The following is a 23,755-nucleotide window of genomic DNA, read 5'->3' on the forward strand; positions in this document are numbered from 1 at the left end:
AGTGAGATGGAACACGTCCCTCCTATTATTAAACCAGTTCCTCTAATACACTGTGGCTTTTATGCTCCCGGGTAAGAGCCAAGCCACATCTCCACTAAATGAATGTGCCTGGAACAGGAGGATTTGCAGCGGCACAGGTCTGGGGGAACAACCAACCTTTCAAGGTGTCCTGATGGCCCTTTATAAAGTAAACACTGCCAAGTTCAGCACCCACAACGTTCCCAGCAATGCAAATGCCTTAAAGCTGTTTTCCCAACCCTACTTTTTTCTCCGAATGAAAGACACCCCACCACCTTCTCATACATATATACTACACGGTAGGGAGAGAAGACCTTCTTACAGCTAGTCAGTTTCAGCTAAGACACACTCCGCTCAGGGTGTTTACCGCCTTCACCACTCAAGACTATGACCTCCACGCAGGGGGAGAGACCCGTTCCAAATCTTTGGGGATGCTGTGTGCTGAGCAAGGTTGCAGGATGCGTCCTTTGACCACGCTGGGTCACGAGGACTCAGTCAAAGCAGAGGGGAAGCTTCGGCTGCCTCTTCGTTTTCTGGGTAGGTTCCTTGTGCAGAAAGGGCACAAGCACCTCGTCTCTGCCGAGCTGACAGAGCTCATGCTTTTTTTCAGAACACTGCAAGTAGCTGCGAAATACCCTTGCTGTTGAGAAATACTTTTTCCAGGCCAGCATCCAGTCTCTCTCCTGCCTTCAAGTGCAGATGGAGGACAAGTGAGAAGGAAGACGACGAAGAGTAGCAGCCCCACCTGAAGGAGGCTGCCAAGAGGCAGCAGGCGCTGACAGGATCAGGCCAAACAGCTTTGTGTGCTTTAACACAAAGACGGTGAGATGCCGGCAGGGGAGAGGCAGTAGTACTATGCAGGGCAGGGGGGCTACGAAGCAAGTGCAGGCCCCAAACTCCTCTTCCCTTTGAGAAGACATTCTGGCTGGGCTTTAAAACAGCCCGCAGGCAAGTTGACTGTGATGATCTCTCAAGAACAGACGTTGCAATCTCTGGTTCTTGCTCCTGGTCCTCACCAGCTGCTTCTGAAGCACCAATGCCAGACACCTGCTCTTCTGATGCTTCCAAAAGGACTGTCCACCTGCAGCAACATTTCCACTTCTAAAGCCATGTGGAATCTTGAGTTATTCAGTCTGGATTTTAAGTGAACCTGCTCTGCAGCCGAGCCTCTGGGCCTGGCCTGCCTGCTCTAGTTGCCCCGTTCCACCTCCCTAAGATGCCTGCGAAAGTGCCTGTTCTCATAGGAGCTACATAATCTACAGGCCGTTTGGGAGCCCTGGCAGTGCCTGCTTTTTAAGACAAGTGCAGAAGACAGACAAGTGGAATCAAAGGGATATTAATAATTTAATTTCAATACTACAAATTCTGTTTTGGTAGAAAGCATCACTTTTTTGAGAGGCTGCCCCAACACCCCGGATGTAGCGCCCTGTTCTAGTTCAGCTGGATCTGGATCCAGCAACCTCCAGGAAATGGCAAACAAGTACTTAAAATCCAACACAATTACAAAAATAATCCAACATGGTTATTTCTCCATGGTAATTTTCACCGCACTAGATTTTTTTTCCTTCTTAAAAAAAGGCTATGATACACTTATTTTGTTACAGCTAAGAAATGAAGATACATATATTCTACAGATCAGCATGGCTGACAGCATCATCCCTTGACGCAACAGGAAAGAACCACCTTTCTCTCCCCAGCCTCTCCTCCACCCCGCAGAGAACACCTGAAGAGGAGGAGGAGGAGCAGCAGGAGGGGTTCGGACGTAGCCCACTGTGCAAAGGAAGGCTAAGGGCTGGAGGGATTGCTGGCCCAGGTTTCCAAAGAGGATTTGAAGACAATGAATGATTTCAGGTGAGCCTCAAACAAAGGCCCAGGGCATCAGACAATACTGGCTAGTACTACTTAAGATACTCTGATTACTTGTTTACAATGCAGCTTGGATATTACACGCTACAGCACTGAGCAAAACCCAAAGGATGTATATACAAGTTATATGGCTGGGGTGGAGGGGGGGGTGGATTAATGGAATAAAAGGAAAAGAAGAGAACAAGTTTCGAACACTGCTGCTTCTCTCGGGCACAAGGCTGCAGGGGCAAGTCTTTAATACTACTGGCAGAACGGGGAGGCTGTGGGGTCAAAGCCTTTAAAAACATCCTTTAAGGAGCCGGCGTCCTGCGGGTCCCCGTCCTGCGCAGGGCTGTTTCCAGCAAAGGGGCTGCCTGCCCCGGACTTGGCCGCCTGCTTCACCATGCCATAGACGGGGGGCACCGGAAGGTTGTGGATGCCGGGCTGTGCGGCAGTCTCTGTGGCAGCAGGCGTGGTGGTGGTGGCGGCAGTGGTGGCCGTGGTGGTGGCGGCGGCAGCCTTGGGCCGGGGCCGGTTGTAGCTGTTGTACCTGTCGGTCGACGGTTCTGCGCTGGGCTTCTCCGCTTCCAGCTGGTCCAGGGCCGACCGGCGAACAAACAAGGGCTCCTTCCCTCTGGCGCTGCCTTTGCTGTTGCTGCCCTCCCCAGCTGGCTCCGCAGCCTTGCCGCCTGAGCCCGGAGTCCTTGGGTCATAGAGGCTGATCCCGCTCAGGACGCTGCTCTGGCTGGTGCCTCTGCTCAGCCCTCCCGCCGTCAGCAGCCGGGGGTCGTAGGGAGCGATGCTGGGGGTTGCCTCCGAGGAGGCAGCAGGGCCAGCTGCCGACGTGCTGGCGGCCTCCGTTGGCTTTGAGGGCGCCGAGGGCGCTGGCTCAGAAGCCTTTTGCAGCCTGGGGTCAGCAGGGGCTTTGCGCATCCGGGGATCGCTTGGCTTGTCGCTCGGGGTGGGGCTGCCTGCTGCGTTGACGGTCTTCAATATCCTCGAGAGCAGCTCAAAGTCCGGGAGGCTGGAGCCAGAGCCGGCCGAGGCTTCTGCTGGGGCTGCTGCCCGCTGCCTGGGGTCGGAGAGGCCTGTGGAGTTCTGAGGCCGGTTCAGGCGCGGATCCAGACCAGGCAGAGCCTGCAGAGCTGCCGGGACGGGAACAAACTCTTGCTTGGGGACAGGCAGCGGGATGAGGTCCTCGGGGCTCCACAGGACCATGCGGGCAAAACCGGGCATGACCAGGACAGTGTCTTTCTTGATGTGGCTGAACTGCTGCAGCTGACCCCGAGGGTCCCTCAGGGTGTGATTTGGCAGAGGATCCAGGGGAATCGTGACCGGCTTGTCCCTCAGAGCTCTCTCCCCTTCCTCCTCTTCCGGAACCGGAACACCCTTCTGCCCAACGGAGGGGCTGGAATGCAGAGAGTCTGTTTTAGGGGCAGAGGGGGGAATGTGCCGCGCCAGCCTGGGATCTGTGGGCCCTGCGTCCCCCACGCCGGGCGGAGCAGAAGGCTCCACGCCTCGAGAAAGCCTGGGGTCACGCAGGAGGCGAGGGTCGGCCGGCCGGCCGCTTCCCGGGGGCTGGCTTTTCTGGAGGCGAGGGTCGCTCCTGCCCAAGGCGGGGCCAGCGCCACTGGGAGCGTCTTCATGGGGCCGGCTGGAACTTTGCTGCCGCAGAGTCTTCAGGATGGAGCTGACGCTGCTGCTGCCATCGTCCTCGTCGCTGGAGTACCAATTGCCAGTATCACCTGGGGGGGAGGGGAGCAGAGAGAAGGGGCAATAGAATGAGTCACGAGGCAAAGCTGGAGTATCACTCCTGGCTGTAGTATCCCCCAAATCAGGGATAACTGACAAGATACTTGAAACTGCAAAACGCAAACCTCGCCTGGCCGAAGCGCTTAAGGCAACATTAAATGCAAACTGGTCTTCCTTTGTTTAGGTTCTGACAAAGCACTAGGAGCAGCTACAGAGGATGGCGTCTGCCTCTCTGTCTGTCTCTGAGACATGCACCACCCAAGCTTCAGAGGTCAGTGAGGGCTCTGGACTATGCCTGACTCAGTCATGAATGGCAGCAGACTGTGTCCTCGGCCTAAATGAAGAGACCACTTCCTTCTCAACAGCTGCAGCTCAAGAACCCCAGGAGGAGGGGCTCTAAGAGAGGGGTGGGCAACCTCTGGCCCCATCCACCACCCCCTGCTCATCACCTCAAGTCATGTGACAGGGTGGGACGGGGCAAATAAACCTGCAGAAAAAAGCATCCAATTCAAAAAGTCTCAAATTCTGCCACTGGCAAAGAAGGAAGACTCAGAAGGTGGGGCGGGGGGACGACGACTTAGGTGAGTGCCTGGTTTTTCCTTTGCAAGCTGCAGATTTGTAGCTGAGTCACCTGACGTCCTATGACAGGAGGTGACTGACAGGTAGGCAGCCTTGCCCAACTGTGAAAGTGGTCCATGGAGGGAGGGGGTCCTGGGGCTCCACTTCCCAACCTCTGATCTAGGAGGACACCAAGACAGCCAGGCTGAACGGCCAGAGCAGCTTGCCCCCTCCCTCCAAGAACGAGAGTTGCCCCTCCAAGCAAGCCTGGAGTCGGGGCTGCCGGAGCCACTTGCCTTCCTCGTGCTCCCGATCCGGCTTGTAGCCTTCCGCGTGCCGCCGAGCCCTCTCCTCCTCCTCCTCCTGCTTGTGCTGGATGCGCAGGTACAGAGCCCGCTGCGTGGACGGCAGGAAGTTGGGGACGTTGGTGGGAGGCTTCTGCAGCCTGGGCACCCCTCCGTCGCAGAAGGGGTCTGGCTCCAGGGAAGGGTCGGGGAAGATGTTTTCCCCGGGCAGCTCGTCCATCTCATCGTAGTTCCCGTAGCCCTCTGTCAGGGAAAGCGCAGGCAAGGAGGCCGTGAGAAACAAGGGCGGGGAGAGCAAGCACAGCCCTGCTGCAGGGGACGGAGGAGCCTCCAGGAGCGGCCGCCTCCCAGCAAACTGTGGCCCTGGGGGCACTGGGCCGCTGCAGGGGCCAAAGGGCCCATTGGACTCAATGCTCTAGCAACCTGTGGGTCCCCAGATGTTCTTGGAGTACAACTCCCATCATGCCTAGCCAGCATGACCAGTGGTCAGGGATGATGGGAGTTGTATTCCAACGGTCTTGTTTTCATACGGAAGCTGCCTTGAGTCCCATAAGGGGAAAAGGTGGGGTGTCTAATGATGATGATGATGATGATGATAGGCCTACTGCCCACAGCTTCTCTTTAGCCACACTGCTGACGCTCACCTATTTTTAACTGCTTTTTTAAAATGAGTAAACACAGATGTTGACTTATTTTCACATGCTTTCTTTTAAATGCCTGGAATGGTGTTGTTTTGCCACTGGGCTCCTTTGGAAGAGAGGGAGGGAGGGAGGAAGGATCAAGTACCTGGGCCACCCATCAGGTTGGGGTCCATCTCCAAGCCTTCTGGATGCGGGTAGAAGCCGTCATAGAAGTCGGGTGCTGGTGGGCCAGGGGGCATCTCCTCGGGCCCAAAGGGCATCATTGGGGGCCCGGGGCCCATGGGAGCACCAGGGTTCATGCCGGGGCCCATGGGCATGTCGGGACACATGTCAGGGCACATGTCAGGAAGCATGTCGGGGGGCATGTCTGGGGGCATGTCGGGATGCCCAGGGAACATAGGCGGAGACATGCCTGGGTGCCTAGAGGAAAGAACACAGCGAGGGTCAGAAAACGGCCGAGGAGGAAGAGGAGCCTTTTCAGAGGCAGCTCACTTCAGCACGGGGTGAGGCAGGTCAAGCCAAACCTGCCGCATGTGGCTCCCTGCCAGGCAGCAGGACATAGAGGAGGAGCGTGGCCTGGAAAGAGGAGCCAGCCCACCCTCCCAGGCCTGGACCTGAAGCACTCTGGCTGCCACCAGGAGGGAGGGAGAGGCCCCAGGCGCACCCCCCTTCCTTGCCCCTCACCAGATCCCCGGTACGTACCTCACACCCAGCTTCTCCGCCAGCTGGCCGGTGGGCCTCACCACAATCTCAAAGAGGGAGGGGATCTTCTTGTACATGTCCTGCTGCTGCTGCAGCTGCTGCGGCGAGAGGGGCTCGTGCATCGGAGGCGGCATCTGCGGGGGCCCAGGGGGCGGGAGGGGAGGCGGTGGGGGCGGCGGAGCAGGTGGCCCGCCAGGCATGGGTCGGCCGTTGGGCGACGTTGGAGCTGGCGGCCCCGGCGGCCGAGGGGGGGTGGGCAGCAGCCCTACTCCGGGAGGCGGCTTGGGCAAGGGGTTGATGCCTTGCTTCTTCAGCTCCTCCACTTCCTTCTCGTCTTCTGCTCCGGCCTCAGCATCGTCCGCCAGCATCTAAGGGGCAAGCGAAAGAAGGTCGTGGGCGAAGAAGGCAGGGGCCGCCTCGGGTGGCAAGGCAGGAGTCATCTCCCGTTATCCCCACACGCCGACTGCATGGCTCCCGAACCATCCCTGCCCCCCACAACTGTTAAGGAGAAGGCACTGCCCTCGGCAAAGGGCTTCCATGGCTGGAAGCAAATCTCAGCAGCCCCCCGGCCCACTCACCTTATCCAGAAGCTCCCGCGTCTCGTCTGTGAGAGGTTCGTGGGAGAACATGCAGTCGTCTCCGTTGATGCAGTTCCCAGTCGTGTGGAACAGCTTGCAAGGGAAGTCCCGTGCGAGGCATTAAAGAAAGTAAATCACGCCAAGGGCAAAGGCACAGGAGAACTAACGCACCCCAGGCCAGGCTTCGGCTTGCAGCAGGCCCACCCCCAGACTCAGGGCTCTCACACCCAGGAAGCGGGGCTGATCTCCCTAGAGCAACCCTGGCCCAGCTCAAAAACTTTGAGTGAAGCTTAGCCGTTGTCCACAGTATGGAGAGTCAGATTAAACCTCCCCACCTACCCTTTGATATTAGCTTTCCTCTAAAAATGCAGGACTCAGAGGCAAATTTAAGAAACCCCGGCGTGGAAGCAACCAGAAAGGATATCGTGCATGTAGGGACAGTTTTCGGCTCTGGCGCAGTAGCCAGTGATGTAAAACTTGCACAGTTCCCGCTTCTTTGGCAGCTCAATGTCATGGCTGAAGTTGCAGTGTTCACCCTGCCAGGAAAAAGCAGAAGGTGCAAAGAGCTGACTTTTGCACAGTGTGACACCTGAGCACAAAGGATGTTTAGCAGTTCATCCCTGGAAACACACACCCCCCCATCAACCCCAGAGGTGAGATGAGCTACCTTTTCACACAATCAGACAATGAGGGAAAAAGAAGAACTTCTCATTTGAAAAGAACAGCAACAGGAGTAACGTACAACCACGAACACCTTCCCAAGTTACAAGGACGGGCTCAGCACTCAAGGTCTTTGTGACGGACCCTGGAAGGGCAGGTGCTGTTGTGACATCAGCAGTAAACTGCTGGCACAGGAGGCCAAAATGGGCAGAGCTGGTGGTACAGCAAGACAGAAGCGGGACTTAGCCGGCATCTAGCGGCATAACATTATGCCTGCAAAAGAGGTGAAATCTAATATGCTCCAAGTCAATGGAGAGCCCAAGGTGATCTCTTCCCCTACAGCAGAGTTCAGGAACCCATGGCCCTCCAGGTACTGTTGGACTAAAACTCCCACCATCCCTGGCCACCGGCTGTGCTGGACGGGGCTGATGGGAACCAGAGTCCAGCAAATTCTAGAGAGCAACAGGTGCCCACTGCTGCCCTCCCTCTGCAACCAGCCACAGAACACCATATGCCTTGTAGACTTCCAGGCACATGCAATGGGGCCACACTGCTCTGCCCTCCTCCCAAGAGAACGTGGAGCACCCAAGTCTGACTCTGGCGATGGGGAATGGTGCATAATTTAACTCTTTGGCTGCCAATTTTTCTTTTCTTTTATTGCATTTCTACATTTATAGCCACACTGAGATCTTGTGAAGGGCACACAAAATAAACCAACAAAACAGAATAGTGATGAAACAATTATCCCTCCTTCAAGAGGTAGCCACTTGTTTGAGAAAATATTATTTGAGTAGGTTTGAACAAATTGGGGCAATTAAAATGTTAAAAGTTAAATAAACCTTGTGGAAGGAGGAGTGTTAAGGTATATAGAAGTATACGCATGGTTAATTTGAATATGTTATTATTGAATATTATTGAATATGTAATTATTGAATATGTATATTATTGAATATTGTATACCCAATGTATCAGCCGCCTGGGGGGGTTTCACTGTTTGTGTTTTGGTGGTTGGTAAAAAATAAAAAATGTATATATATTAAAAAAAACCCCAAGAGGTAGCCACTGCGTCCTCCACACAGGGCAAGTATGCCCTGGGGCCCCCATCAGCCATGAACCCCAAATGCAGTGAAGGGGAGCACAACAGGCACTTCACCTCATCTGCTGCTCATTCTAGTCAAATACTCATGTCCCCCTTTCCTGACAGGATCAGAGCAAAAATGAGGCCACAGGAATCGGAGACAGAGATGGAATGAGATGGAAGCTTCCGTGTCGCCACGATTCAACCACCAGCAGGTGAACCACCAAATGTGGCCATTATGGGCACCACCAACAGACTCCGATGGCACATACGCCTGCAGACCTAGTGCATGGTCACCACATCAGGCAGCCAGGAACGAAAGCTGGTCCTGAACACTTACCCAGGTGCATCTTCCCTCCACAAAATATTTGCAGATGACTTTTCCTTTCTTATCTGATTGCTGGTGAGATTTATCGTGGTCGTTCCGCCGATAATTCCCGCCTCCGCCTCCATCCTATGGCAATCACAAGACACTTTATTTACCAATGTTATTCATGCAAAGCCTCGGAAAGTAGCTTACATAATTTTAGAACAAAACAATCTGTAAATATTGCTCGCTGCCACCCAGTCCTGCTGCAACAATTCTGTAGTCACTCAGGGGTTTTTCCCAGCCTGCCTTCTCAGAAGTCTGGCCGCTGCTGCAAATAGCTTCCTTTTTCTGCCCCATCCAGGTTGTGTAACCACTGTTCCTTTAACTCTGAACTTGCAAACTATGCTTCCAACAGTGTCTCTAGGAACATGCAGTGCCTTTGCTATCTTTTTGTATCCTGATCCTTGTTTGTGAAGGGTGATGTTCTCTTCTCTTACCTTCTTGGACCATTCTCCTGACTTAGCCGTATTTCTACCATGCAGCCAAATTTGACACTCTGCAACCATCAGCTCAGGTATTCCATGTGTTCAAGCACACCTAGTGAAACTGGTGGAGCCCTTGATCAGTTGTACCAGGTGCGCTTGAGACAACACCTGATGTATTTGTGTTGCTGTGAGGGGTTCTACACAGGGGGTTGAATAATAGTGAGACTGGAAAAGCCAGTATAAGTTGCAATTTCAGCTGAATTTGGGGAACCATGAAGCATCTGCTGCACTGAGCTATTTCAAATGCTTTTGTTTGATTTGCTCATTGCAAACAGCTGAAAGTCTGCAAATTTTGATAATACAGTGGAACCTCGGATTTCAAACGTCTCGGAAGCTGAACAATTTGGAACCAGAACGTAGAAAACCTGGAAGTAATTGCTTCTGTTTTCGAACACTCCTCAGAAGTCAAACGGCTTCTAAGGCACATTTCTCTATTTTTTCAATGGAAGGGTCTTCCGGAACGGATTACGTTCAAAAACCGAGGTTCGACTGTAAACTTGATTTGCAATGGCGGTTGAGTAATTTTGATTGCAACTGCATCTCGACCAATCAGGCTTTTGGCCCCATGGAATCAGAAGGGGGCTGATCCAGGCACACAAACTGTAGGGGAAGACTTAAGGAACGTGGGTCAGGGAAGTCACTCACCCCCATGTCGTCATCGTAGTAGTCGTCCTCTTCATTCATCCCCCCTCCTTTGCCCATGCCTCCTCTCCCCCGGCCTCTTCCTCGGCCCATCCCCTTGCCGCCTCGCCCTCGGGAGCCACGGCCTCGGCCACGACCTAAGCCTGGAACAAGTCAAGCAACAACATTTTCTTAAATGGCGACAGATGACACACCGTCCCTTCAGGTCCACACAGGCAACTGGATCACAGCAGTGCCAGCGCAAACAAAGGGGAAAGTGAGGCCTGTGAGGGCTCCAGCCTGCCGGCCAGAGGGGTGACTGGAGTCTTGGCCCACCTACCTCTTCCCCTTCCTTCCTTGCTCCTGCGATACTGGTTCAGCTCTTTGGAATAGTCGTCATACTCATCTCCCCCTGGAGGCTCTTCTCCTTCGCAGTACTGGCATTCAGAAAGAGGAGAAATCAGCACAGTGGGGTTTGGCTCATGAAATGCCACACAAGGAGGATCCAGCAATGAAGGAATGCAGAGAATAGAATCTAACCAAAACCAACACAACTCTGTATATAATAAAACATAACACACACTGAATGTCCCGATGCAATTGATATTCTGCAACTGGACAAAATAATGTACAGCCGCAATGTACATTGTAAGAACAGCATGACATGTATTATTTAGCAACGTGTCTGAACCGACTCAAAGATGACATGCGAAATGAAGACAATACCCAGGCATCTTGTCGGCCAGAGTCCTTCATCTTATCTAGAAGATTCACTACATAGTCGAACTATTGAACTCTTGGTTATATTGAAAAGCAATTTGCAAGATTGCATATATGTTTTTTCCAAGTTCTCTGCCACTGTACACATAGGCCTCAAGTGGATATTAATTTGGGTCATGATACCAATTGCGTTGGGACATTCAGTATGTATTATACTTCCATTGTATACAGTTGTGTATGTTTTGATTAGATGCCACTCAAGATGCAGAAGCTGGGCTGGCTGCAAGTGCCAACCGTGCCAGCTCACCTCCATTTCCTCTTCATACATTTCCTCCTCCTCCTCCTCCTCCAGATGCTCTCCTCTTCCCCTGCCACGGTTGCCTCTGCCCATGCCTCGCCCTCGCATCCCGCCTCTTCCACGACCACGGTAGCCTCGGCCTCGCCCACGACCCCCTGTGGACACAAGACAAACAAAACAAAAACGGATCAGACTCTGGGGCATAAAGAGACGCTGCTTCTAGCTTCCTGCCAAGGCTCCCTGTAAGCAGGAACAGCAAAGCATTCTGCATCTGTCTATCAGGAACAGCAAAATTCCCATGCAATGGCGCACAGTGCTGCCTCCATGATTCTGGGGACCAGAGGACACAGCACACCCGGGGGGGGGGGGAATATGTTGTCTTGCCTTTCTATGACTAAGATCTCAAGGGAAAGGAAAGCAGCCATGTTGTGGCAAGGGACCTCAGTCCCAGGGGAGGATGCTGAGTAACCAAGGAGCTAATGCACCTTCGGTACCAAAGTCAATCTGACTCAAAACATGCAGCTGGCCTCAAGGGAGCCCAACAGGCAGAGACAGTTCAACTCCTCCCTGATGACAAAAAGCAGGCAGGAACACAACCCTGATGCCAACCTGTTTTCTGAGTTTGAACCCAGAACAAAAATCTGCACTGAGCCTGAAGTGCCTTTTAAAAAGGCAAGTTTAATCCCTTTGAATGCTGACTAACTTTCACAATGGGCATCACTTTTGTACTGGGGAGCAAACACTTTCCCAGCATCTGGAATGAGGGCTAAGCACAGGCAGGTGTGTACCTCTCCCCCTGTGTGACCCCTCCTTGGCCCTCCGGTATTGGTTCAGCTCCTTTGCGAAGTCATCGTAGTCTTCTTTGCCCATGTCCTCGTCATCCTCTCCCTCATAGTCACAATAGCCCTCGTTCTCATATTCCTCGTACATGGGATAGTTCTTGCTTTCCATTTTGGAATATCCCTTTTTGGGGGCGCTGTGAGATGACGAATACTGCTGATGAGACTGGAAGCGAACGCACACAGAGTTATTACCAGGCATCACAAACTGATCACCATCATCTCAAGGAGATGTACAATGAAAACAGCAAATACGTTGGAAACAAGGTGCCGTAGGCACTCCTGGCAAAGACCCATTGAGCCAACTGGGAAAGCCGCCCGTCTCTCAACACAAATGCTGCTCCACACCACAGGGGCAGCCACACCAAAAACCCTGGCCTGAGTTCCTGTGGAGGAGGGCTGCTGAGATCCTGGGGACTTGCAGGAGAAACTCTCCCATAGACCGCAGGAATAAGGCGGTCTCTCACATCACCTGGTCCTCTCGTGTACAGGGTCTTTAGGTACAAATGGGCTCCTTGTGCATCTTCTAAACCAGCCTCTCCAGAGGGCCATCCCTGATCACAGGCCATGCTGGCTGAGGCTGAACTGTAGTCCAAAAAGTACAGAGGGCACCACATTGGGGGAGGCTCTCCTCCATTCCAACCTTTCCGGGAGCAGACACCACCCAGCTGCCCGCTTTCCCCTCTGGCACAGAGGCCTCCACTGCCACCTGCCAGTTCTGCCACAAGTCCCGCTGGCCCATTGCGTGGGAGCCTTTGCCTAGCCGCAGGGTGGGACTGAGGCCCCAGCCCAATTCCCGGTGAACTTCCAAATGCACTTACGGAGGAGGAGTAGAGAGGGCTGTACTCCCTGTACTTCCGATGCCCCTTCTCGCCGGGGCTGAAGTCTGAGTCCTCACTGTAGTCTGAGAAATCGTCACTTGAAGAGGCATGGCGCTGCAAAGGAGGGCAAGGCTGTTACCGACTACTCCCCAGATCGTGCTCTTTTCATTCCCCCAGCTCTGGCTACTGCTTACAAGGAGCTTTAATGTTTTCAGCACAGACTTCTCTACACAGGAGGGAATTCCAACTATCTATGAAGCAGCAGTCACTACATCAGGCTGTAACAGCCAACAGAAGACAAGGGAAGCAGGGACACCCATCGGCACAACAGGGAGACAAGCAACTTTTTGTGCCTCCTCTCTATTAACTTTTTCATGTCAGCTGGCCATTAGATTGCTTATTTCCTCCTCCCTCCCAACCCTTTTCTTTTGTGTTGTGTCTTTTTAGATTATAAACCTGATAGGCCAATGACCCTCCTTGGTTTTTAGGGATTTGAAAGCTCTGGCTAATGGGTAGCAGTTGAAAATAGACAGATGATAGATAGCTGGAAGATACTGCTTGCCTGGAGCAAGCAGACAGTTTTCAAAGGCATCAAATGCAACTTGAAATTGGGCTTCCAGCACATGCACTCTAGTTTACATGATTTTTCAGATACTTTGGTATTTCTACATACAAGTCTAACTGTTTTTGGTTCCTCGTATCATCTGTTCACCTTAGAAGCAGTTGCTTTTAATCAAGAGCGATCTCTTCTAGCCTCCAATCGTTTCTGCCACCTTTGATTCTAGTTCATCACTTCTCATCTCATTCATGCAGTTGTGTGGCCCCCCACGCTTTTGAAGTCCAGCATGCCATTGGCACAGCAGGCTCTGGGGCCCCCAAGATCCTTGTTAAGAAATGCAGGAGGCAGTCTGTGCTTGGCTTCCCCTTTACGTCCCCAGCTCTCTGACCCCAGACCGGGGCAAACATCAAAGGAAAGGTTGAGGAGGGGTCTGAAACTGATATTCTTGAAGCTTGCCTGGCCTCACCCACCTTGTGCTTCGATTTCCTTTTCTTTTTGGACCTCCGCTTCTCTTTCTCGCGCTCTTTCCGACGCTTCCTTTTCCTCCGGTGAGTCTTCTCTTCATCCGAGTCACTATGATGCTTCTCGTTTTTGTCCTTCCGACTCTTCTCTCGGGACTCTGAAGCGTCATGCGGCTCCTCGCCCCCGTCATCTTCCAGCTCCCCTTCTTCCAGCTCCCCATCCTCCCTGTAAAGACACACAACCAGAATCACTTGGGTGGAAGGAGCAAGGCAGGGGGCAGAGGGGAGTTTCAAAGCAGGAAACTGTGCTAAATCGCATGTCGCTTGCCTGTCAAAGGTCACAGGCCTGATCAGTGCATTGGAAAAGAACCAAACCAGTCCTGCTTCCTCCCACAACAGGTCCTTATTCTGCAGAGTATGTGCAAAAATGAATGCAGCTCCAGCCCTAGGACTGTATTCCGGGAGAGGATAGAAACACACACATGCATGCACACACCAGCAAAAGCAACCATCAAGTGGCTGGCTACGTATCTGACTACGCAAACACATTTGTGACTGGAAACCTCAGAGTTAAATAAAAGAAAGAGACGTGGCTATTCCAACTGCTCGGTATCTACACAGAAATGAAGCGTTGCCTTTTTACACTGCCACCGCAAGGTCACCCATTTACTCCTCCCCAGCCCAAGAATACAGCAAAGTGGCAACGCAAGAAGAGCTGAGAAAGCCCAGAGCTGAGCCTAAAGCTGAAGTGCCACTTCTTCCCGTCCAAAGACAAAAGTCACTACAACTTCCATCCCCATTCCAATGCCAGAGAACCATTTGTTGAGGAACCCTGCACTCTTCTGCAAGGCTGAATGGATAAATAACGCACCTATTTCTAAAGCAAGTCCCCAAAACTGCTCAAAGGAGTTCATGCATGACATGCTTTCATTTCATAAATTAAGTGTTTACTAAAAAAGATTTTCCATTTTTATCACCTCCATAACACAGCTAGGAGGGTGATGATAATGGGCTGACCCAAGGCAGCCTGGCGGTGAGACCCAGCGTGAACTGAGAACCGAGGATTCAGCTGATACGTCGTGCTCACCATCCCTCTGCCACAACAGCTTATAAGCTTTCCTTACATGCGACCAAATTCCTGAGTGGGAATCTTATTTCTAAAGCGAAACCAACATCTTCTGAACATCTGCTTGAGCCCTTCAACAGCCATTTAAAGGGGCTCATCTCCTACTTGGAATGACACACAGGCTTTTATTTTGTCTTGGCTGCCTACTGCGGTTTGTGCAGAGGCACCAGCAGTGGGGAAAGGTCAGCGGGTGCTCTGAAGACCACCACTCCAAGCACCACCACCACTAAGGCAGAAGCCCTGCAGGCTCCAGGCCAGCCAGTCACTACGAAAGCAAAACTTCTCGGCTGGCACTCTCCAGGCCACAATCGGTTTAGCTGCTTCCGTCAGTATCCGTGAGCCAAGCACAATAGTGAGACCCAAGGACATACAGCAAATTATAGACCAAGATACAAAGCTGGCAATGGGGCCGGCTTCCCATATGGCATTTTTAATGGACGTAATCTTCATTTAAGAAAAGAAGCCCATATCAGTGTAGAGCGTCAGATGTGGAAATCGCAACCATGCCCACTTTTCTGCTGGAAGGTTGGACTCACAAACTTCACACACACTTAAAACTAGAATACTCACTACATTTTGACTCAAAATGTATTTCAAATAAAGAACCACCTCAATTTGCCTGTCTTATGCTAGTCCATGTTGTGTGCTTGTAAACTGAAGGCAATAGGTAAAGGATGTGGTTTATCTGACTTCCAGGGCTAAGAAACAGCAGGCACTCAAGGAAGCGATGTGTTTCACGAAAGGAAGAGCTGCCGGGGGAGACAAGCTCACATCCTTTCTGGCGTGAGCCAGCATTACCTGCAGGGAGCTACTGGTGCTACCTGAGTACAGCAAACAGGGTTGTTCTCCTGATCTCAGGGGGCGGTGGGGGAAGAGAGGGGGATGAAGGCTGCCTGCTCGTCAGGTATATTCATGCCTCACCTCAGTGAAGCCTCTCTTCCTCCACCTGACACTAAAAGTCTGCTGCTAGTCAAATTGCCTCTGCAGCACACATGGTGGAAGCCGGGCTGCTGCCGCTGCTACAGAAACTATTGACTTTCTCCCCAGAGCCTGCCAGCCAGCCGACACGGCCCTGCACACAGCTCAGCCCCTCGGCTGTCCTCACTCAGGTGCCTCCTCCTCTCTGTAAGCAGGACACAGTGGGGCGGTGCTGACTGTGGTGTGTGGCCAGCCAGGGCAGTGCCAGGGCAAAGCCACCACCTCCAGGCTGAGCGTTTGCATCTCAGACAGGGAACAGTTTAAAGCTGGCAGCAACCTTCAGAATTATTTGCAGCTCTTCCACAACTGGAAGCGCGTGCAATAGGGGCTTCCAAGACCTAAACAGAGCCAAATCTGGCACTGCAATTTACTAGTTATGACTGTTCCAACTCTCAAAATAACTTAGAAGAAAAACGGCATCCTACACCTCACATCCCTCCAAATGAATGCTTGGGAGAGGGGGGGTTTGGACAGCCTAAAGTTGGGGGGGGCACAGAAGGGAAGCCACAGCCTTGACTTTTAGGGCAGCTGGACTTCATCTCTGCCATCCACTTTCCAATGGCAGCACTGATCCCTTCACCTAAACCTCTTCCACCTGGGCATAAATACACTGCTTTCGCCTTGACCGTGCTTAGTCTGGTAATAGAAAACGCCATGAGGGCTTCAGCATGCAACATACATGTGCAATCCCATGCATATTTACCCAGAAGTAAGTCCTACTGTGTTTAATGGGGCTTACTCCCTAGTAAGTGTGGTTAAGATTGTAGCCTTATTCTGGCAGTCAAAATGATCTAAAACTTGGTGGCTTAATGCTGTGTGAAAAGCTATTAACCAGCAACTCTGAGTAAAGTAATTAATACTAAAAGCTACAGGGCTCTGTCAACTTCATAGTAGAGCTTGCCATACGTGTTCACTGTGGCTATAGGGCAAAGCAGCGTGGTTGCCATGTGGCTATAGGGCTTTCAGAGAATCAAGTTGACACTGGGGGAAACGCTAGCCTTGTGACAGGCCCAGCACAGCTCTTGGGGACTTTCCTCGGGAGCCAGTCCCTTTGCTATCTCTGCAGCAGAATGCTGAGCTTCATGCAAAGTATTACATCACAGTCGCCCTGTGTGACCTCACAGATCACGTGACCAGAACCTGCTGCAGGAGACAACAGACCCTTCCAAGGCCTGGATCAGAAGAGCACAGAAGCTTCTCCTGGAAAGTCCATGTGGGGAGGGTGCTCATGCTTCTGCAGGTGTTTGGTGCCAAGAGTACAAAGACAGAGAAAGAATACCAGGCTGAGGAAAGAAGCCATGGCAGGAGAAGGCTGCGTAATGGCAGAGATCAGCAAGACAAAGGTCACCTCTGAGCGGTCAAGAGAAGGAGCCGGCTTCAACAGGCCCACGGGGGGCGTGGGGGGCTCCTCCAGGCATATATACAGGGAGATGCCTGGCACAGAACAGAAAAGTGGGAGTGGGAACAGGTGCTGAAGGAGGGCAGCAGGCGATGAGCGTGAAGAAAAGACCAGACGGAAACAAAAGGGAAGCCACTGAGCCTGACATGTAACCTTGAATGAAACATGACAGGGATCCAGCGCACAGACGTAAAGAGAGAAGCCACACTGTTAAGGCAATGAGGCAGAAAGGTAATTTTAGGAGAATATTCTAAGTTGATTAAGGAACAGAAACACTGCATGACAGAAGGGCCTCAGAGCAAGTGGTATGTGGTTTTGCTTTACTGGACCGTTCACAGAAATATCAAGCTCTTATTTAATTACTGCAACTGAAACATGTTAGTTCTCTATATGAGAATGGTTTCTGCCTTCTTACTTTGTGTCTGAAACTTAATAGATATAGCAAGACCTTTTCTGGTCAAAAATCAAGGCCAGTGTCTCTGCTGCCCCCTGATGGTGGGAAATGGGAAAGCCACGGAAAAACCACCTTAGTCTCTAAACTTTGGATTGAACAAACACAATGTTAAAATGAAATAGGGTTGATATCGTTCCCCTGACCTGCTTACCAGCGTTAGACACTCAGCTACATGAGCCGATTGCCAATGGCACCTTGAATCTAGGTTATGGTTGCCACAATGGTATGTCTAGGCCAGGGGTCTGCAACCCGCGGCTCCTGAGCCGCATGTGGCTCTTTTACACCTTTGCCGCAGCTCCGGGGCGGATACTAGCAAGGGGAGGAGGCGCATTGTGCGTCCCGACACTCCCCACTGTGGCGGGCGCTGTACTGGCTGTGACGTCGCATGGGGGCGGTGCGTGCGCTAGTCACACACCGCCCCGACGTCACATTCCCGGTTTTGCGGCTCCCAGTTTTTTTTCCTTCGGAAACGGGTCCAAGTGGCTCTTTTTGTCTTAAAGGTTTCAGGCCCCTGGTCTAGGCACACCCCTCCAATTGAGTTTGTTGTTATTATTTCATTTCATTTCTATACCACTTGATAATCTAAAGAAAAAATAGCAAAGCAATTTACAACACATTAAAATCAAATAGAACAATCCAGAAAAAACATACGTATTCAAGCTTCAAGAAAAATATTTCAGACATTTTGCTTGCCCTATATTTATTTATATAGCTGACCCATAACATGAGGACTGTAGGAAGCCGGTGTGGTACAGGACCTGGGAGATCAGGGTTCAAATCCCCACTGGGTGACCTATGGGCAGCCACGGCCTCCACCTACTTCACCATGTCCTCTTTGGAGAAAGAGGTGGGATATAAATGCAGCAAATAAGCTCTGCTCCTGACCTGCTTAAGAAAGGTGGAGGGGCCAGCCAGACGGAGATGTCAGTCGCCCACCTGGCAGCCAGAGATCTCCACGTGGTCACAGTTGGACCCGTGCCTGTCGCAAAAAGCGCCTGGATAATTTCTAGCACTGCTGCTTACCTAGGAGACTGCTGAAACCCAGGGTTGTACTCAACTTTACTCATGCTCAGAGTAGGCCCACTGAAACCAGCAAACTAACAAGTTTTTTAATTTTAATGAGTCTACTTCAAGGGAACACAGTTGGACCCAACATCAGCCATAACGATAATGAGTGTAACTTGGGTTCATTAATTTGGAAGGATTTATTGTTGAGTAGAACTTAGCTGCAATTATGGAAGCCTTCTACAACATCAGCTAAAATCTGTGCCAGCTGCAGGTCCACAGCAAAGGCCATTTCACACACTGGAGCAGAAAAAGGTGTTGGAAAGAACACCAAACTGTAATTACCCAGTGAATGATTCCTGTGAAAGCAAAACTGGGGAGGAGCTGGGGTGCTGTGAACTATGAATTCAAAAAAGCCAGGGTGTTTCCTGGAGTGAGGAACTCCACAACAAAAAACTCTTGGCCAATGACATTTTAAGGAAATCTAACCAGCCACGGGGAACTCTAGTCAGCAGGTGGAACGCGAGTCCCTGCCCACTAGAGTATAAATGCACTTTCTGCAGCAGGCAAAACGCCATTCTCTGGCATTATTACACAAAACCTTAATGAATCTTCTGAGCATCTCCCTTCTACCAAGTGAAACCAGTGGTCTCTCTCTCTCTCTCTCTCTCTGTATTGCCCACACTGACTAGCAACAGCTCTCTGGGGTTTCAGACCGGGGCTGCTCCCAGCCCTGCTTGGAGATGCAGTTGGGGATTGAAACAATGACCTTTCTTCACCCAAAGTATGAACTCGGAATGCTGGGGAAATGCTATGAAGGAGCTCACTAAGAAATCTGGAAAAAGGCAAACACTTGGAGCTCAGCTCTCCCGAAACGAAATGGGACCTGTCATCGGTGCGACAACGCACACGCCTTGGGGTGGGAGCCGGCCCTGTGGGATTTGGCAGGAGTGGGACCTACCCCTAAGCACACACTCATAATCTAGGGCATGACTCTTAACCTCAACCCTGCAGGAGGGGGAGTTCCCTGCATACACTGCAGGGTGAAGACACCGGAAACTCTTGTGGAGGATTTCCTAACGCCAGCTCCTTAAAGCTAGAGATAACTGTATATGCAAAGGAGATCAAGACAAACTACGTCTTTAATTCAGGCAGGCAGCTAACTTGGACCTCTCTGAAAAACCCACCCTCCAGCTAGGGGGTGGGGAGAGATGAGACTTAAACATTTTGGAATTATTTCAATGACCTCAACCTGCCCAAAAGCACGGCTTTCAGCCCAATATCATTTCTGCACCTTTCAAAACAAGAGCCTGCAGCAGAACCAGGTGCTATGGACTGATGAGCCAAATGAAGCGCAAGGGCATATCTCAGAGGAGAGTGGAGCCCGCAGAGCTGGCTATTAAAAGATCCCTTCGTCAAGAGAGGCTGCCATGGAAGAATGTAGGACACCTTCTTCCGAAGGAATTGGCCACCTTTTGCTCTTACTACCAAAACTGCTTTCAAGGTTCCATGGGCAAAAAAAAATCAGAAGACAGTAAAAAACCACCACCACTAACTGCTCTGCGAGTCACTCTTGGTTGCATGAAGCGCTATATGCACCTGCCAAATATTTAATTTAAAAGGTCATTTCACAAAGAAGTTAATATGCAATCTAGCTCTGTAATGGAAATTAGCCATGTTTCCTCCCCCATCTTCCTTGCTGGTCACGCTGTTGACTCACGGCATTCTAAGCTGACGTCATTCACCCAAGAATGCCCATGAGTTTCAACAGGGGGCGGCCTCCTACGTTGCCAGCAATGGGAGAGAAGCAGAAATTCAGCAGGTGTCCTCAGTGGCAGGAGAAGAAACTCTCATCTGCAAAAGTTCTCCCTTTCCATCCAACTACTAACGGCACAAGAACACTTCCCGTAAAAATGTGTTGACTGTAACCAGCATAAAATGCTGATACAGAGTTTGTATTTTAATCCCTTCCCACTGAACATCAAGCAAAACGGCAAGAGGATCAGCGCCCAGGACTTCGTACTTTCCAAGTGTGCACATCCTTATTCTGTCTTTCTCCCTCTGACTCCCAGCCTAATTTTGTCAATAGGAAGAATGTAAAAATCCAGCAGATCTTACAAAGCACTGCCAGACCTGCCTCAACAATGGCTTATTGTTGGCAGTGCTGAAATAATGCACTTAACTCAGAAGTGCCACGTAAATTCTTACGAATTGAGGAATATAAAGTCACAGCAGGTAGATAATAATCTATGTTCAAAGTTGAAGCAGGTCTGTTGACCTGGTAGCACAACTCTTGGTAACACATCAGGCCAAGCCTTGGCTGCCTCATTCAGCCACCGCAAACTCCCTGAACATGGATTCAGGCTGCCCAGGACACGGTCAGCAGGCCTAAGTTCAGCCCACCTCAGAGCTTGCAAGCTAGATCAGTCACAAGTAGAAATAAAATGGCTCAAGCTTTTAATTGGCAGAAAGGTGGGCTTTTGTAACAGTTACTGTCCGAATTCGTGCTTTAAGGTCCCTGCCAGAGCTACCAACATGCGGATAAACCGCCTCTTTTGACCACCAGAGCTGGACCAGTGATGGAGAAAGGAACCCTTTTCTCCTGTTAGTTTGACTAGGAAATTTCAACCAGACCAACAGCAGTGGTACCTCTGCCACCAATGTCGCTGAGTGAATACTGTCAAACCACGCAGAGAGCCGGGGTGTGTGACTGCAGCACTAGCAGCAGATGAGTCCGACCAGAGAGGGGTGGGTCTAGGGACATATCCCAGGCCCTGCCTGCTTGAGGTGGTCAGGGCAGAAATGGGTGGGAGAGACCATTTTGCAGCGCCAGGTACAGGTAGTTGAGGCCTAATGGCTCAGGGTCCTCAGCGCTTTGCATCCAAAGCTGCCAACACCCCTTTCCCCAAACACCCTCCTTTTCAGACCTTTGCTGGCAGTAGCTTTCTGCCCAATAACAGTAGCTTTCTGCCCAATACTACTATTAATTATTATTATTACTACTATTATTCCGCCCATCTGACTGGGTTGCCCCAGCCACTATGGGCAGCTCCCAACAAAATATTAAAAACACAATAAAAGATGAACCATTAAAAACTTTCCTGAACAGGGCTGCCTTCAGAAAGTCCTATAATTGTTTATCTGTTTGACGTGATGGGAGGGCATTCCACAGGGAGGGCGCCACTACCAACAAGACCCTCTGCCTGGCTCACTGTAGCTTCACACCTTGAAGGGAACTTGGAGCTGGACCCGTGTCTGGGCTGGATGATGGAGATGGAGACGCTCCTTCAGGTAGATCTTCTACCTCCTCTCCTCCAATGAAGGTTGGGGAAGAGGCAGCCTATCTACCAGCCTACCCGCCAATCAGAATCAGGGAGCTTAGCATTGCATGCTAAGGTGATTTAAAAAAAAACTCTAAACTTAACACTTCACTATGAAATTTGCTTTTAAACTATCATTTGCTGCCCAGTGTCTGGGGCAACTCAGATGGTCAGGGTACAAGTAATAAATTGCTACTATTATAATTATTGTCACCCCAAGCAGAAATTTCATACTGTTCTTTAGTGGACAACTTAGTAGTTTCCTTGTTTTGTAGATGTTTTCTAGCACATGTGTACAAAAGTATTTTTTGGTAGTGCAGGAAAGCACAAGCCAATGCTATTTTGCATAAGTGAGTGTGTGGCCCTCGTAGACCGTTTCCCGTTTCATCAGAATAAACAGGACAAAACACTGCACTCGCTATGGGACCCAGTGTACGGCCTTGTTTTACATGAAGAACAGGAGCAGCGGGATTTGGAAAGCGCTGGGTTACGGGATAAGGAGTCTAATGTACACAACACAGAGTTACTGTTATTTGGATTCACTTGTCTTGTGTGAGGTACAAACATGAACTTTGCACAGAACATGTAGTTAACAAAAGGACGATGGAAACAGGAAGAAAAGGGTTGCTAATAAGGTGCTTACACTGTACATGGTTATTGCTTACCAAATGAGGGAGAGGGTGGAAGTGTTTGATGACTTTGGGGAGACTGTGATTTGTTACACTTTGGAACTGCTTATCCTTTTTGGAAACAAGTTTGCAAACCTGCACTAAGTGCAGCGTGTGTCCACTTTCCAGATAGCCGGATGAAGAGGGAGTCTGCAGACACAGTGCCTGGGTGGCATCCCAGCTGGAGCTCCATAGCCCTGGGCTGGGGGGGAGGCGGGAGGGGGCGGCCCTCACCCTGCAAAGCTTACAGCAGGGCTTGAGCTATTTTTTAAAAATACAGTAATCCGAAACATCTCCTTTTTCTTTCCAGGATGGTGTGTGCTTTTGTGAGTACTTTCCTAAGTTAAGGTCACATAGGTAAGGGGCACCAACCAGCCCAACAGAAAGGGACACCGTTCTGCTCGTTTCCTTAAACGAAATGCTTACTGACTTCTGGCCTTTTGTTTGTGGCGGGGAAAGAAAGGAACAAGGTACAAATTGAATTATTCAATAAAAGAGATTACTTACCAACCCAACCCCTGCATCACATGAAAGAGAGAACTCCACAGGGAGGGAGGAAGAGAAGGAGGGGGGGAAGGAGGCACGCGCCCCGTGTGCGAGCATACACACGTGCGCGCGCCAAGGTAGACCCACGGCGACCCTGCGCTGCCCACCTGCCCTCGAGGGAGTGGGGGAGGGAAGGATGGATGGAGGAGGATCTGCCTGTCACACTGTCACCCCCCCCCCGTCCCTCGTGGCGGGGCGTCCAAATGCCCGGCTTGGCCCGGGAGGGGGCGCACACAAAGGCCGGGCCCGCTCCCCCCTCTGGGGCCTGCTGCTCCTGCTCTTCCTCCTGGCCTCCCCGCCATGTCGGGATGTGGGGGGGGGGGCGAGGAGGGAGGGGGCCACCTGCGCTGCCCTCCCCCGCCTGGCTGCCCACTCCCCCCCCCGCTCGTGCCCCTCCCGCCCCCCCCCCCGCTAGAAGAGAGAAAGAGAGAGAGAGAGAGAGGCGGGTACTGGACCTTTCGTCCGGGCCGGGCCCGTGGTGGTGTTGTTGGAGCGGCCGGGCGCTGGCGCCGCCGAGGCCCAGGCTGCTGCCGTGGTGGTGGCTGTGGAGGAGGGAGGCGGCCGGCGAGGGGGAAGGGGGCCTGGCGTGCGGGCTGCTGGGCGGGGGCACGCCGGGGCTCTCCACGGCCATGGGGGGCGGCCGGGGCTCGGGCGGGCGGGAGGCCGGGGCTGGCGGGGCGGCGCCAGCGGGCGAGGGAGCCAGCCGGGCGGCCGCCGAGGAGCGGGAGGAAGAGGGGAGCGGGAGGAGGCGCACCGGGACGGGGCACAGTCACTGTACTCGGCGGGCCTGAGGCGCCGCGCTCCGCTGGCGGGCTTGGCTGGCGGGGCGCCGGCCGCACGGAGGGCTGCTGCCGGGCTGGCGAGCTGCTGCCGAGGCTGCACCACACAAAATGGCGCCCGGCGCCTCCCCGCCCGCCCGCCCGCCCGACACTCGCCCGGCGCCGCCCT

At 52.0% G+C, this 23,755-nt stretch overlaps 1 protein-coding gene across 2 annotated transcripts; it reads right to left on the reverse strand.

Annotated features, from left to right (window-relative positions):
• Positions 1 to 1,343: 1,343 nt before the first annotated feature.
• ZC3H4 (zinc finger CCCH-type containing 4) lies at positions 1,344 to 23,453 on the reverse strand. 2 transcript variants are annotated; one of them, XM_053397602.1, is made up of 14 exons: positions 23,263 to 23,453; positions 13,321 to 13,537; positions 12,292 to 12,405; positions 11,420 to 11,636; positions 10,641 to 10,786; positions 9,954 to 10,050; positions 9,638 to 9,777; positions 8,478 to 8,591; positions 6,824 to 6,935; positions 6,400 to 6,509; positions 5,822 to 6,189; positions 5,265 to 5,539; positions 4,470 to 4,721; positions 1,344 to 3,608 (listed from the first exon to the last, which is right to left on the reverse strand). In XM_053397602.1, the coding sequence occupies exons 1-14, from the start codon at positions 23,436 to 23,438 to the stop codon at positions 2,125 to 2,127; spliced, it is 3,822 nt and encodes a 1,273-aa protein (XP_053253577.1). In that variant the 5' UTR covers positions 23,439 to 23,453; the 3' UTR covers positions 1,344 to 2,124. The 2 variants fall into 2 exon arrangements, with proteins under 2 accessions (XP_053253577.1, XP_053253578.1); XM_053397603.1 differs by having other exon boundaries at positions 6,400 to 6,504; positions 6,819 to 6,935.
• Between the last annotated feature and the right edge of the window lie 302 nt (positions 23,454 to 23,755).

The sequence above is a fragment of the Podarcis raffonei genome, chromosome 8 (assembly GCF_027172205.1).
Source record: "Podarcis raffonei isolate rPodRaf1 chromosome 8, rPodRaf1.pri, whole genome shotgun sequence".
Lineage (NCBI taxonomy): Eukaryota > Metazoa > Chordata > Lepidosauria > Squamata > Lacertidae > Podarcis > Podarcis raffonei.